The sequence below is a fragment of the Leptonychotes weddellii genome, chromosome 1 (assembly GCF_054177405.1).
Source record: "Leptonychotes weddellii isolate Sample4059 chromosome 1, ASM5417740v2, whole genome shotgun sequence".
NCBI classification, from domain to species: domain Eukaryota; kingdom Metazoa; phylum Chordata; class Mammalia; order Carnivora; family Phocidae; genus Leptonychotes; species Leptonychotes weddellii.
The window spans coordinates 56,791,873-56,807,101 of record NC_138369.1 but is presented as its reverse complement, the minus strand read 5'-3'; the positions used below and the strand labels follow the sequence as shown (position 1 = coordinate 56,807,101).

At 39.6% G+C, this 15,229-nt stretch overlaps 1 protein-coding gene and 1 pseudogene across 6 annotated transcripts in view; both read right to left on the bottom strand.

The window, feature by feature from the left end:
- The window catches only part of CTDSPL (CTD small phosphatase like), a 114,656-nt gene that overhangs the window by 72,534 nt on the left and 26,893 nt on the right, over positions 1 to 15,229 (bottom strand). The window contains exon 1 of one of the 6 annotated variants that reach the window (XM_081824423.1): positions 2,400 to 5,109. The exons of the other annotated variants lie outside the window; for them this stretch is intronic. Coding sequence (XP_081680549.1) covers positions 2,400 to 2,475 — 76 coding nt within the window. The 5' untranslated portion in view covers positions 2,476 to 5,109. Of the gene's footprint in view, positions 1 to 2,399; positions 5,110 to 15,229 lie in introns of those variants that run through there. 6 annotated transcript variants of the gene reach the window in all.
- Positions 5,247 to 10,761, bottom strand: LOC145722259 (non-histone chromosomal protein HMG-14 pseudogene; annotated as a pseudogene).

Genomic DNA, 15,229 nt, shown 5'->3' with positions numbered 1-15,229 from the left:
CCTGGGGCCCGTACCTCCCTGTTGCTCCACTTCAGGGGAACGAGTTTTCTGGAACACAACTCCCATGTGTTCTCCCGTGATCCATCGGAGAGGATCTGGGATCCACTGGCACCTGCCACAGCCACAGGTCTCTGTCGAGGAAAGAAGCCACGGTGTGTTCTGTGGCTAAAGGGTGACTAGGGACCACTGGGGTGGCCTGGTGTAAGACTCTGCCTGACCGTGATGCTCCTCATGAGTGGTGACTATTTGAGCCAAGATATCATCTCTTTGGGGGGTCCGACTGTGAGACACAGCAGTGGCAGCAGGGACAGCAGCTGGGGTGAGACAGGAGAGAGAGCACTAGAAGCAAGGGAAAGAAGTAGCCAAGAGCCCAGCTTTGCACGCCTGGAAGAATCCTCAGGGTAAGGAAACCTGGATGCCCAGTTCTAAAGTGATGGCCTGGCAGTAGGTACTGAGAGTTCCTGGCACGTCCTGACTGATGAGGTGTTAACAGGCTGCTGGGAAGTACAAAGACCCTGGGTGAATGGGGTGTGTGTAGCTGGGACCCAGACCTGAGTTTCCCCTTGTCCCTCAGGATGTGCCCAAGGAGCTGACAAACTGGACACACCTCTTAGAGGCTGAAAAAGCCTGACTAGAATAGGAAGGAATTATTACCAGAGGAACAAGTGAACTTCCAAGATACTAAATGACTTGCTGGTACAGCCACTGATGGCTCACCCGTCAGACATGCCCTTGCCTCCCTTTCCAACAGAACCCTGATCCCTTTATGGATGATGGCGCGTGCAGCTGAAACTTCTCCACAGAGCCCTTTACACCTAGGTGGCCACATGATGGACTTCTGGCCAATCAGACATAAGCGGAGCATTTCGGGAAAAAGCTTTTGCTTTCCTGATCTAGGGACTGGCCCTGCTTTCTTCTTGACTTCTTCTTCCTGCCTCAGTTGAAGCAGCCATCTGCCACCATGAAGAGGAAAGCCACATGCCAGGGACAACACAGATAGGAAGGTAAGAGACTGAGTGTCTGATGACACTGTGTGAGCCCTGGACTGGCTCCTCCCAGAATTCTCATTGTGTCTGAGAAATAACTACTTACTTATTTAAGCCACTCTTGGTTGGGTTTTCTGAGTTTTGCAGCTGAATGCATTCCTGACCAATAAATCTGCCTAGTCACAGAGCTGCTGGTAAATGGCGGGGCTGGGCTCCAAGCACTGTCTGTTTAATTCCAGAGCCTGTCTTGCTTGTTTTCCACTGGGCAGCACTATTTCTCGCTCTCAGAACAAGGGGTCTGCAAATTAAATAAGATGCTGTATATAAAACACTTGACACATTATAGCAGATGCCCAATAAATATTAGTTACAGTTATTACTATTATTATGAGGCCAAGTAGGCCCCAAGCCACTTCAAGCTCCTCTGTTTTAGCGTCTATGACCACAGTCAAGTGGGAACCCAGAAAAAGGTATCATTCTTTCTGAGGAAAAGAGAGTGAGGAAGGGTTAGGTCCTTGGGCCTACCGGGGCTACCGTCCACTGAGATGGACTCCCATTCCCAGAAGCTGCTTGTCCCTTGGGAAGGGCAGCACAGATACAAAGGGGCCCCTGCCATCATTAATGGATTGGAAGAGTCCCTCTCTGTTCCTTCAGTTTGGACCCAGCATCCACAGAAAGCCAGACAAAGACCATGACAAGGCTCAGTCAGGGGCATCAGGCACCCTGGCAAACTTACGCATTTCTCTTCCTTCCCCAGACACAGAAGTATGTCTCCTGAAACCAAGGATATTGCTGCTTTTACAACAGAACACTGGAAACAGGCTAAAAGTCTAATAGCGAGGTACTATTTTAAAAGGTGATGCTATGTCCACAGAAGAGAACAAATATTCTATAGTCATTAAATATGATATTCTCTAAGGGTTTTTATAATTTGGGAAAAACCCTCATGTGAAAAATAGCTGACATATTAAGCTATCCGTGTATTATATTTCCCATGATCCCCTTATGACATTATACATACACATAAGTAAGAGAAATTCAAAAGGCAAGAAGAAAAATGAAAAAGCTAACAATGATTAGCATCTTTAAATTGTGTTATTATGCATATACTTTTGTATGTTTTCTATGATTTCTATAGTTTCTTGTATAACCACAAGAAAAATCCTTATAAGTAAATTGAAGAAAGGGGAAAGTGTATTAGTGACAGAAGTTGTGACATTGTTATTACTATTTGGACAGGATATCTGGCTTCAAAACATGCTGTTTGCTAACAGCCAGAAAGCAGACATTTCAGTGAAATATTTTTAAAATGGAAGAGAGTCTCTGATGTGGCACTCCTCATTTCCCAGCAAAAGAAAAACACCGCCCCCCCCTCCCTTAATTGGGGCCTAGGACTAGAGGCACATCCCTTACCTCTTTGAAGCAGCTCTGATCTGAGACCCCTCTCACTAGGGATCCCCGAGAGAAGCCCCTCCCTGTAAAAGACCATCTCTGCCAAGTTCACAGAGCACAGATATCTGAGACACCTGGAGAGGGGTGGCCTGGTGTTCTGATGAGGTCGGGATATGGTTTCTCTCCCTAGTAAGATGAAAAGTGAACAGATGCTAAGAGATGCGTTTTCTCTGCAGCTCAGCTCTCTGTGTAACTAGCATGCCGTAAGCATCAAGCTGGAGTCTTTGGAACTGGGGCTAAGCCAGCCAGCAAACCACCACAGCCACGGCAAATTTACTATGGAAGTGCTCTGGGCTACCTTTCTTTCTGTTCTTCCTCCCAAGGACTTTGGGTTCCCACACCACACAACTTTTTCAGCCTATCATTTCTTTCCTCACATCAAACACTTGGACCCAGTGGTCTGGAAGTAACAATATCTCCACTATCTTTCCTTCACACTTGACACAGCAGGCGTCCACCTGGACCTGGATGCGTAGAGATGGAAAGTTAATTTTTCATCACGCACCCAATGGTTCAATATATTGTATGGGACTTTTATCTTTGGGACCAAATATCAGAACACATCAGATATAATAATAAACCATTAATAAAAACTCAAGTGGTAAAAGATACTCTTTTCATCCAAAGAAATTGTGTTGTTCCACACAGTTTTAAGATTCCATTTCCTTGCACTCAGGAATTACCAGAATGCTATAAGCATTCTGTGAAGAGTCTCATTTCAAGTTCAGATTATTCAGACTCATCTGTGACAGATGTAGAACTCCCAGATTCCCACAAAGTGTTGTAAGTTTTCCCCTGTAACCCCATCTGGCTTAACATCACCATCAGTGATTTTTTTTCAGAATGTGAAAGTTCAACAGCTTGAAATGTTAAAACTCTGTAAAAAGCAGCATTATCACCCAGCAACAGCTCAGAGCTCTGACACTTGAATATGGGATTTGTAATATAGCTAACAGTACAATCCAGACTTGATGAAGAAAGAGTTGGCTAATAGAGTACAATAATACTGCAAGAGGAAATATTTACTCTGTTTGAGCAACAACTTTTTCAAGCGGCCATAAGATCACAGAATGTTGGAACTAGAAGGGCCTTGGAGATCCTCTAATCTAATTCCTTCAAATCAAAGCCAGGGCCTGGGCACCCCTCCAAGGGAGCACATGAATGGAATAAAGCCTTACAGTGAGGAGGGGGTCGGGGCTCCCATCTGGGCTTCCCGCATTTCTAGGTACCACTAAGTAACATTAATGTTAAAGCATCTGTCTCCCAGCCTTGTGCAGACACAATGTCTCCCTCCTATCTACTGAGTAAAATCCAAATCTGGTTTTCAAGGCCCTAGTCTCACCTTTCTACCTTTATTCCACACTCTCCAAACACCTGCACAGGCTCCTTTCTGTACCTGGGATACCATCTCCCCTGTTCAGGCCCTCTGTCCATTGGTATTCAATATATCCCCTCCTCCATGCAGCCTCCATGGTTCCTCCAACCTAAATACGCTCTCATTCTCCTGAACAACCACACCAGCTTATCCCTATGTCTATTAGAGAATGTTTCATATTCTGCATTCTATTATTGGTATGTTTGTTTTATATCCTTCATCAGATTGCAAGTTCCCAGAGGACAGGGAAAATGCTTCATTCATATTAACTAATTAGTTAATTCTTCCATGGTCCTTTGCTTATTAGCAGCGCTTGAGAAACTCAGAACAAATGTGTTTGTAATACATTTTTCTTGTTTATAAAGGCAGATCCAATAAAGGTTCAATTCACTGCACTGCAGTAATTCTGTGTACATGGAATTAGAAGCAAACTTTCTCCTCACTCTTTCTCCCCAACATTTTGTTATGAAAAATTTCACATATACAACAAAGTATGTTTAAGGCCACCTAGATTCTACCATTAACATTTATTTGACTGTACTTACTTTATCACATATCTGTATACATATCCATTCTTGTATTCATTCATTAATCCATTTAATCTTTTTGATGTATTTCAAAGTAAACTACAGGTACCATTCTACTTCCTCTAAATAATTCAGAATGTGTATCATTAACTACAGTTCAATATTCATTTTTTTCTCTTGAAGTAAAATTTATATTCAATGAAGTGCCCAAATCTTAAATGTGTATACACTGAGTTTACATAAAAATATACACCTGAGTTAAAAAAATCCCTACTCTGCCATAAGGACCACTGTTTTGATTTTTTCCCCCACCATAGATTAGTTTTGCCTATTCTAGAATTTCATATAAGTGGAATCAAATACTAAATACTTCTTTTTGTGGAAGGCTTCTTTCAGTTTTTTAGTTTCATACATGTTGCATGTATTAGTAATTTTCTCTTTGATATTGCTAAGTAGCATTCCATTATATATCACTGTTTCTGTATCCATTTTCCTACTGATGAGGACATATAGGCTTTATAAGTGTTTGTCAACATATATTTCAATTTCTCTTGAGTAAATAACTGTGAGTAAAACTGCTGAGTCAAATAAGGATATATTTGTTTTATAAGAAATGCTAGAGGGGTGCCTGGGTGGCAGTTAAGCGTCCAACTCTTGATTTCAGGGTTATGAGTTCAAGCCCTGTGTTGGGCTCTACACGGGGCATGGATGGAGCCTACTTAAAAAAAAAAAAAAAAGAAATGCTAGAGCTTTCCAAAATGGTTATATCATTTTATATTCCTACCAACACTGAGAACTCCAAATTGCTTGTGGGAAGGTTTCTGACACTGAATTAGAATTGTTTTAATGGATATAGGGTTATTCAGATTTTCTGTCATCAGGTGTCACTTTTTTTAAAAAAATAGACTTATTTATTTATTTGCCAGAGGGAGAGAGAGAAAGCACAAAGCAGGGGGAGGGGCAGAGGGAGAGGGAGAAACAGATTCCCTGCTGACCAGGGAGCCTGACGTGGGGCTTAATCCCAGAACGCTGGGATCGTGACCTGAGCCGAAAGCAGACGCTTAACCGACTGAGCCACCCAGGTGCCCCCAGGTGTCAGTTTTGATGAGCTGTATTTTTCAAAGAATTTGTAGAATTCATCTAAGTTGTTTAATTTTTTTGGTATAAAGTTGTTCCTAATATTCCCTTATTAATTTTTTAATGTCTGTAGGATTGATAACACCTCTTTTATTCTGGCTCTTGGTAATAAGTGCTCTCTATGTATCTAATCAATTTTATTGATCTTTTAAAAGACAAAGCATTTGGATTTATGGTTTTTCTCTATTTTTTGTCTATTTTCCAGTTTACTGATTTATGCTCTTACCTTTTTTTCTTTCATAATTGAATTTTTATTGGTTGTTCCAAAGATCAGTACAGACATTTCAATTTGTACACAATTCTTAATGTACATACTGAAAATCTAAAAAATCATGTAGTTGTGATTCTTTCTAAGAGTTATTCCAGTGACTTTCCAGCTTAAAATTTGAAGGCAAATTTTCCTTAACAGTATGTCAAGTACCAATATCTTCAAATGTTGATACACTATTATCTTTAAGTCCCATTAATTCACAACTTAATATCATATACACTACATACTCAAATTTTCAATCTCGCACAGCACATTAACAAGTTACTAGGAAAACTGGACTACCAGACCAAGATGTTGCAGAGTGCACAAAATTCTGACAGGGAGAGTCAAGATCAAGGAGTGGTTTTCTTTAGGAATCAATTCTACCAAAAACAACATGGAAATAGAAGTAATTTAAAATGTTCAAGGCACATTAAATGCATGACTGACTCCAAATTGCCATTTAGTATGCTTAGTATTACAGGATATAAAAACAACCCCACCTATGGAATGTTGAGCTGACCCATAAGACAATCAAAGCCTCCCATATTCAATATCTCACGATTCTCTGGTTGTACCAAAAAATAAACAACCAACAAATGATTTCACCTCTTATAAAAAAGCATATACACTTAAAAAATGGGATGAGGTAGGATTCCTTCTTTCTTAAAAATGTTTCTAGAGATACTAAAAAACTTGGATTAATGAAACTGATAAAAATATTTGATAAAAATATTGATAAAAATATTTCCCTGGATTGTACAAGAGAGACAGGAACCACTGATAAGACATGATATATGATATTAATCAGACAGCTTCTTCCTCTCCTGCTTCATCAGAGGCTGGACTCTCCTCATTTTTAGTTTCTCTGTTTTCGGCAGGTAAGTCTTCTTTCATTTCTTGGTTAGCCACTTCAGCCTGTCTTCCCTTTTCTCCCCTTTTCCCCTTTGTTTGCACTTTTTTGTCTAAAGATTTATCCTCTCCTGCTGCCTTTTTTGGCTTCATTTCCACTTTTGCAGGAGCAGGTTTAGCTGACAACCTCAGTAACCTCCTCGTGGGCTCCTCTTTTGCTGCCCCCTCGCAGGAGCTGACCTTACTCTTGGGCATCATGGTGGGGAGTAGGCGAGTGCCCGGTGCCTGCGCCTGTGGGGCTGAGGTGTGTGCAGAGCCTTCATGAAGTTGGGCTGCCTGGCTGTTGTCATTCCTCCCCACTGCTCTTTTCTTTTTCATGTCCTTCTTACTACTTATTTTGGATATTTTTCTTTTTCTTTTTTTAAAGATTTTATTTATTTATTTGACAGATAGAGACATAGCAAGAGAGGGAACACAAGCAGGGGGAGTGAGAGAGGGAGAAGCAGGCTTCCCGCTGAGCAGGGAGCCCGATGTGGGACTCGATTCCAGGACCCTGGGATCATGACCTGAGCCGAAGGCAGATGCTTAATGACTGAGCCACCCAGGTGTCCTGGATATTTTTCTTATGAGGAAACCTTCAGTCACTGAGCTTTAGACCTGTCTTATCTGATATCGTAGCCAATGACCACATGTGGGTATCTAAATTTAAATAATTTAAGTTAATTAAAAATTAAAGCCACATATGATTATTGACTATCAGACTTGACAACACAGATACAGAACATTTCCACTGCCACAGAAAGTGCTACTGTACAGCACATTTAAGACTTTTCTTTTTGGGGCTCCTGGGTGGCTCAGTTGGTTAAGCCTCCAACTCTTGGTTTTGATTCAGGTCATGATCTCAGGGTTGTGGGATCGAGCCCCTGGCTGGGCTCAGTGCTCAGCACAGAGTCTGCTTTGGATTCTCTTTCTCCTTCTCCCTCTGTCCCTCCCCTCTCTCTCTTAAATAAATAAGTAAATAAAATCTTTTAAAAAAATACCTTTTTATAAAACAAACATTTAAAGCTATAAAATTTCCTCTAAGTACTGCTTTAGCTGCATCCTATAAATTTTGCTGTTATATTTTCATTATCATTTAGCTAAAATTATTTTCAAATACCCTTGCAATTTCTTCTTTGAAACACAGATTATTTACAGTGTGTTCCTGAATTTCCAAATATTTGGGGTTTCCCAAGATATATTTCTGTTACTGATTTCTAATTTAATTCCAATGTAGTCAGAGGATATACTACATTCTCTACATAGTCCAAGTTTTTAAACTTTATTGAGACTTGTTTTATGGAATGTATATCCTGTTGTTGTTGAATGTAGTAGTCTACAAACATCAATCTGGCTTATGTCTTCATCTGTGTTTACTGAAAATTTTTTTGTGTGTGTAATTGGTCTATCAGTTGCTGACAGTGGGAAAATCTCCAACTCTGACTGAGGTATTTTTTGTTTCTCCCTTTAATTCTGTGAATTGGTAATATTAAGTTGCTGCCTGGCAACTTTCAGTTGGCTAGTATGAAATAGAAACTTTAACTAAAAGATTTAACAAAGAAGCTTCTGGTATCTCATTAATATGTTGAAGTATACAACAAACTACGCTGCTTATTTGGTTGTTAATAGTAGTTTACTAAGACCCTAAAAATAACTGTTTCCTCTAGAAGTTTTCAAGTCCCATGTCTTTATCTACTTATAGATATACTTTTCAAATTTGCTAATCTGCACTAATTATAGGAAGGAGCAGTTTGCACTTTAAAAGTGTGCTTTTAGTTCCACCTCTGGTATGGCCAAGTTAGCTCCTATTGGACCAATACTCCCGGAAAAAGCTATATACTCCAGACAAAATTTATAAAAACAATTGCCTGAAGGCACTGTAGAGAGACAAAAAAATAGGTAGATTCTGCAGGAGGGCTGAGATGTGGGAGAAAGGAAAAGACAGAGACGTGTTTCTCAATTTTATGGCTTTTAGCCTGGTGGCAGGCTGTGGTCAGTGTCATGCTGAGGGCTAAAACTCCCAACAGAAAGCATGCAGTCTTTCAGAGACAGATTTTGGGACCCCCACAGCCACTGGAAAGTGAAGAGGGAATCCCAGAAAGAGAAAGCCTCAAATTCTGTGTAAAAACTCTGCCCAAATCTCCTGAGACATGGATGCATGGGGCAGACTCTAGGCAAACTAGCTAAGAATAAAATAACTGAGCCAAGAATTGAGATGCTTAGCCCAACAGCCAGGGTTTGTGGTTTTAATTCAAACTGAGGTAATTGCTAGCTAAGGCAAAAACCAAAATAAACAATAACCTCCCCCCCCGCCTGCAATAAACCTCTTCAGAAGAATATAATAGAATCCAGAGTCTCCATAATGTAGTAGTACAATGTTCAAAATACAACCTAAAATTATTAAACATGCACAGAAATAGGAAAATGCAGCCCATCCTCAAGAAAAAAGGCAATCAATAGCAATCCCAAGATAACCCAGATATTGCAATTAGCAGATAAGGATTTTAAAGCAGCTATTATAATTATGCTCAATGGCATAAAAGAATATATGAAATATACAGAAAACCTTGGCAGAGAAATAGAGACTATAAAAGAGAACCAACTGGAAGTTCTATAATTAAAAAATACAACATACAAAATTTTCCAAAAAATCACTGGATGAACATAATAGAATAGAAATTATATTGGAAAGTGTCAGTGATCTTGAAGATAGACCAACAGAAATTACCCAATCTGAAGAACAGAGAGAAATAAAAGATTGGGAAAAAAAAAAATTCAGAACATCAGACCCAGGACAATATCAAAAGGTCTATCATAGTGGCCAACAGACACACGAAAAGATGCTCAACATCACTCATCACCAGGGAAATGCAAATCAAAACCACAATGAGATATCACCTCACACCTGTCAGAATGGCTAAAATCAAAACCACAAAAAACAACAAGTGTTGGCAAAGATGTGAAGAAAAAGGAAATCTTGCACTGTTGGTGGGAATGCAAACTGGTGCAGCCACTGTGGAAAAGAGTATGGAGGTGCCTCAAGAAGTTAAAAATAGAATTACCCTACAATCCAGTAAGCATACTACTAGGTATCTACCCAAAAAATACAAAAACACTAATTCAGAGGAATACATGTATTATAGCAGCATTATTTACAATAGCCAAATTTTAGAAGCAGCCCAGTGTCCACTGATAGATGAATGAATAAAGAAGAGGTGGTATGTGTATACACACACACACACACACACACGGGAATATTATTCAGCCATAAAAAGCAATGAAATCTTGCCCTTCACAATGATATGGATGGAGCAAGAGAATATAACGTTAAGTGAAGTAAGTCAGTCAGAGAAAAACAAATACCATATGATTTCACTCCTATGTGGAATTTAAGAAACAAAACAAATGAGTAAAAGAAAAAGAAAGAGAGAGAGAGATAAACCAAGAAACATACTCTTAACTATAGAGAACAAACTGATGGTTACCAGAGCAGAGGTGGGTGGGGGGATGGGTGAAATAGGTAATGGGGAGTAAGGAGGGCACTTGTGATGAGCACTGGGTGATGCTCAGAATTGTTGAATCACTATATTGTATACCTGAAACTAATATAACAGTATATGTTAACTATACTGGAATTAAGATAACAAGTAAGTCTATCATAGGTATAACCAGTCTCAGAAGGAAAAAAGAGAATGGGGCAGAAAAATATTCGAAGAAATAATGGCTGAAAATTCTCCAAATTTGGTATAAAACCTAAATTTACAGATTTAAGAAGCTCAATGAACTCTAAGCAGGATAAATAAAACCAAAGATAAAGAAAGGAAAATCTTGAAAGCAGCCAGAGAAAAAGGATAAATTACATAAAGATAACAATGATTCCAGTGACCACTGACTTCTCATCAGAAACCAAGGAAGCCAGAAGATGGTAAAACAGCATCTGGAAAAAAAAAATCCTCAACCTAGAATTCTATATCCAGTGAAAATATCCTTCAGGAATGAAGGTGAAGTAAATATACAGTATATTTGTCATATCTTTCAGACAAAGCTTTCTATTTTACACTAAAAGTTGGCTAGCTATGCAGCAGTTTGCACACCAATTCATAGAAACTTTAAAACACATATTTTAAAATGAACAGTAATTTTTAAAAATCATGTGAACTGGAAGGGGCGGCGGTCAACAAAACAACCTGTCCTCAGTTTTTCCTTTAATGGTAAACAGTGGGTAAGAAGTTATTTCTACGTAATCTAAGTCTGGCCTAATTCCGCCAAGATTTCCTGGTCTCAACAGTCTCTTCTCCTTCCTCCTTTCCCACAAATACGCCACTGGGAAAGTGAGGAAAAGTTCAATTTAGGCCTCTTAACATTATTCAGATCTAGAGACAGAATGCAGAACTATTAAAAGCTAAGAGTTCAAAATGAAGCGTGCGCAAGGTATGAGGCACAAGAAAAGAAAACAGGCCAAGATAGCCTGAAAGGACACATTCACGTTGGAGAATTAACTGCAAAAGGTTGAGACTGAGTCAATATTTGCATTAGAAATCTCAACCTGAATTAACACGTTTGTTGGACTTGTTAGTCCAGAAATAGTTCCCAAGAGAGCTCTGGAAGTGTGACCTTCGCTTGCACATCTGCTCTGACTTTTATGAGTTCTCTTAATACTTTTTAAAGCTACTGCTAAGTGTTAATTTTTGTTCAAAGTAGGATTACCAAACAACCTGTTAGCAACACAAAGGTTCTCTTCATACTCGCCTTCCTTAAACCTAGAAGCAGACTGTTTTCCAAACTGTTAACATCCCAAGCTGACTGCCAAAACAGTTATTAACTAGCCTCTGACATCTAAACAACAGCTGTGTGCTGTCCTGCTAAAGGACAGCCTCACCCAGACAGTGACTCTCCAAAGGTCAGCTGTGTCCTGCAGCAGGAAGTCCACGCCACGGTTGGTGGCACATGCCGGCACAACGGAACAGTCTGTGTTTGTCCCAATTCCCTTTCCTCCCTTTTGGCTAATCTTCACTGGTCATAAATGTTCAGCTCGCCTTGCACAGGAAGCGGGGGCCTTAAACTTCATCCTGCTCGCTCATTGCAGTTCTTGCTCTTACACAAACTCTTTTCACAGAAGACCATCTTAGAGTTGCCACTGAAAATGGTGATGACAAAGGACTAGAAGACAAAGCAAAAACACTTGTCTCAGAAGCAAGCACATTCAAAAATATTGTCAGGTGCTGTTCTAGTGCTTTCTTACAATATCCCCGCCCTCTACTGCCATAAGGATCATCCCTCCCGGTTACTAGGTAGGGAAGCTGCAGTTGCTCAGAGCATTTACATGAACTGCCCATGGTCACACAGCTTTGGAGGGACACCACGAGACTATCCAGTTCTCTTTAACTCAAGTCCAAGGGTCTTTCTACTCTGGCAACCTTCAAGAGTACAAACACCCTTCAAAATTCCAACTAGATTAAAAAAAAAACAAAAAAAAAACTTGTCATATTGATGGGATGTAGGTGGAAAGTTGATTTAAAAATTTACCTGGAGGAGTAGATGCACAGGAATAGCTAATGTTATTTCAATAATAATAATGTAGGACTTTCTTTTGCAGATATAAAAAAAATGTGTTATAAGGCTAATGCATGAAACTGTGATATTCGTTTACCCACACAGTGCCTGGCTGATAGTAAGCACTCAATAAATATTAGCTATCATTATTATAATATGCTAAATACTTAGCTCTTTTTTCATAGGGACACTCTGAGGACAATTTTATTCCCTTATTATATATCAGGAAACCGAGGCACAGAGTTTAAGTAACTTGCTACAGGTCACAAAGTATGGACTATCTGGAATCTGAACGAAGGCTGTGGGTTTCAGAGTTAAGGATGTTATTGCATCAAGAATATTAATATCAAAAGTCTGGAAGAATCCAAATGTCCATCGATAGGGGGCTTAGATAAATGAAGGTGCATCCATATAAAGAATATTTCTGAGAATGAGGTAAATCTATATAATATGAAAAGATGTCTATAATATATGTCAACAAAAAAAAACAAGGTGCATTGCATAGGCTTATTTTTGTTGAACAATAACCATATATATTGAGTCATGGTTGTTTGCAAAGATACATGTGCACATACGTATGCTGTATACATGTATGTACATGTATGTATATGTTATATAAAGTTGTATATACATACATATATACCACCCTTTTTCCCTATGGATGGGATTAGGATGGGGGAAATCCTTTTCTAACATACTTTTGTATTGTTTCAATCTGTTATAAGCATGCATTACTTCTGTAATAAACCAACAAGATTTTTAAAAATGGTTCACCACCTAAAAAATAAAAGGTGTTCTTTTCAAAGGAAAACACTTCCATAAACAGGTTAAACCTTAGCTAACTGAAAGTGCAAGCGGTCCTCTCCAACTAGGAGTTTGGTACAGTCATTTCCACTGTAAAATGGCACTCCAAGACTGCAACAGAGGACAGTCTGGGCTTTAACGCAGACCTATGTACACGAACAGCATGTCCTAGCCTATAGCTGGCCTGATGCCCTGCACATACCTGTGTGTAGGAGAAGAAAGGGCTTTCCTGTGTAGTCACTTCTTTCAGCCAGTGCTGATAATCAGGAGTAGAGTATAGAGAACTGAATGGCTGCTGAAATATGGCCATGGTCTGGATGGTCCAATTCTAAGAGACTCAGTGAACCCAGCTGTGGATTAGTCTGGACTGGGATAGGTCCCAGATTTATGATAAGGCACCTCCAGTGAGCAGTGGTGATAGTGGAGAGAAGGCTACCCGTGGGAGGGAAATCTGGCCCAGTCTATGTTTTCTAGGTCGATTGGGTCGGCCATCCCCAGGTTGGGCCAGCCTGGAACCCTTAGTACCCAACTCCAACCTGGACAGTGGTGAAAACAGGACAGGCTGGTGTGCCCACCAGTTAACTCTACTCCCTGGGGCTGGCCTTGAGACACACTGAGTCACACCAACAGGCTTCACGTGGTGAAAAAGTGGAATCGTCATCTGATGCCAGATCCAGCTGGATGCATTTTGGATAGAATTTCTCTGAAGCTGTCTCAATAGCAAAGCGGCAAATTGTTTTCTAAATTCATCTGTGAAGGGATTTTCTCCTTCCTTCCTTCCTTCCTTCCTTCCTTTCTTCCTCCTCCCCTCCCTCCTTCCCTTCCTCCCTTCCTGTTAAGAGGCACACACCCCTGCTCTGTTTTACAACCTCACCTGAAACTTGGTATGGCTGGGGCAGGAGAAAACCTAGTCACCTGCCAGGGGACAGGAAGGATATCCTGTGACAAGGAACCTGGAGACAGAGAGCCCAGATCCAATCAAGACTTTGTGTGCTGTCACCCACCACATGGGTGATGCCTGTGCTGGCAAAAGCTTGTTGAATGATGCAGGCTTGAATTTCCCACCGATGGCCAAACTTTGGACCTTTTATTATTTTTTTAAAATAATTTTCATTTTTATCAGAGCAGACAAAATCACCTGGTTTAAATCAAATTTCTGAAAAATACTGAATTAAAAAACACTAGGCAAACAATGAGGTAAACACTTTCAATGCTTTTAGTTTTTTTAAAAACCAAGGAATACGTTAATATTGCCATTTCTTGGTTTATCTACTTATCCTTCTTCTATTGATTTTGTTATAATTTAGAATTCAGCTCTTTTACACCATCTACCACATTTCCCCTTCCTTTACATTAGTACGAGAATGAACTTGTCACTGAAAAGCCAAGAAGTTCAGTCTGATTTTTTTTTCTGTGTACCATTTTTTCCTTGGAGTTAACATTTCCCTTTTTATTTCATTTGTTTAATCTTCTATGCACTTTTATTCAAATTCTTCTAAACACCCTGCCTGAATTATCAATAAATATTATTTTCTAAATGGCCAAATATGTCAGATAATCTGGAATTTCAAAACACCTGAGTCTATTTTATACACATTGGGCTTCTCTGCACTGTTTTCCTGTGTTGGTTCCCTGCCTTCTGGATTCTGTTTCTTCCGCCTTTTTTATTTATTTCCCCATTTTGCTGATTTGTATTTAGTCTGGTTGTTTCCTAGAAAAGGATCCACAGGAAGCAAAGTTTTGAGTCCCTGCAGATTGAAAAATGTCTTTGTCCTATCTTCACATTTGATTGAAAGTTCAGCTGAGTATAAAATTGTAGATGGAAAATTTCCCTCAGAATTTTTGTTGACTTTGTTCCATTGTCTTCTAGCTTCCAGTACTGATGTTAAGAACTCTGATAGCATTCTGATTTTCATTCATTTGTTTGTGACAAGTTTTCCCCCCTCCAAAAGCTTTCACTGTTTCTGGAGTTTTGACTGTTGATGACAATGTATGTGGGTTTGGGTAATTTTTTTTTTTCATTTGTTGTACTTCTTAAGATTTTATTTTTTTAAGTCATCTCTACACCTAATGTGGAGCTCAAACTCAACCCTGAGATCAAAAGTTGCATGCCCCACTGACTGAGCCAGTCAGGCACCCCTCATTCATTGCATGTTTTAATCTAGAGCACCTTGACTTGATCTTCAGTTCTGAAATTTCTCTTGTATTTTTTCTTGGATAATTTCCTTCTCTCTATTTCTGTGTTCTTTCTCCT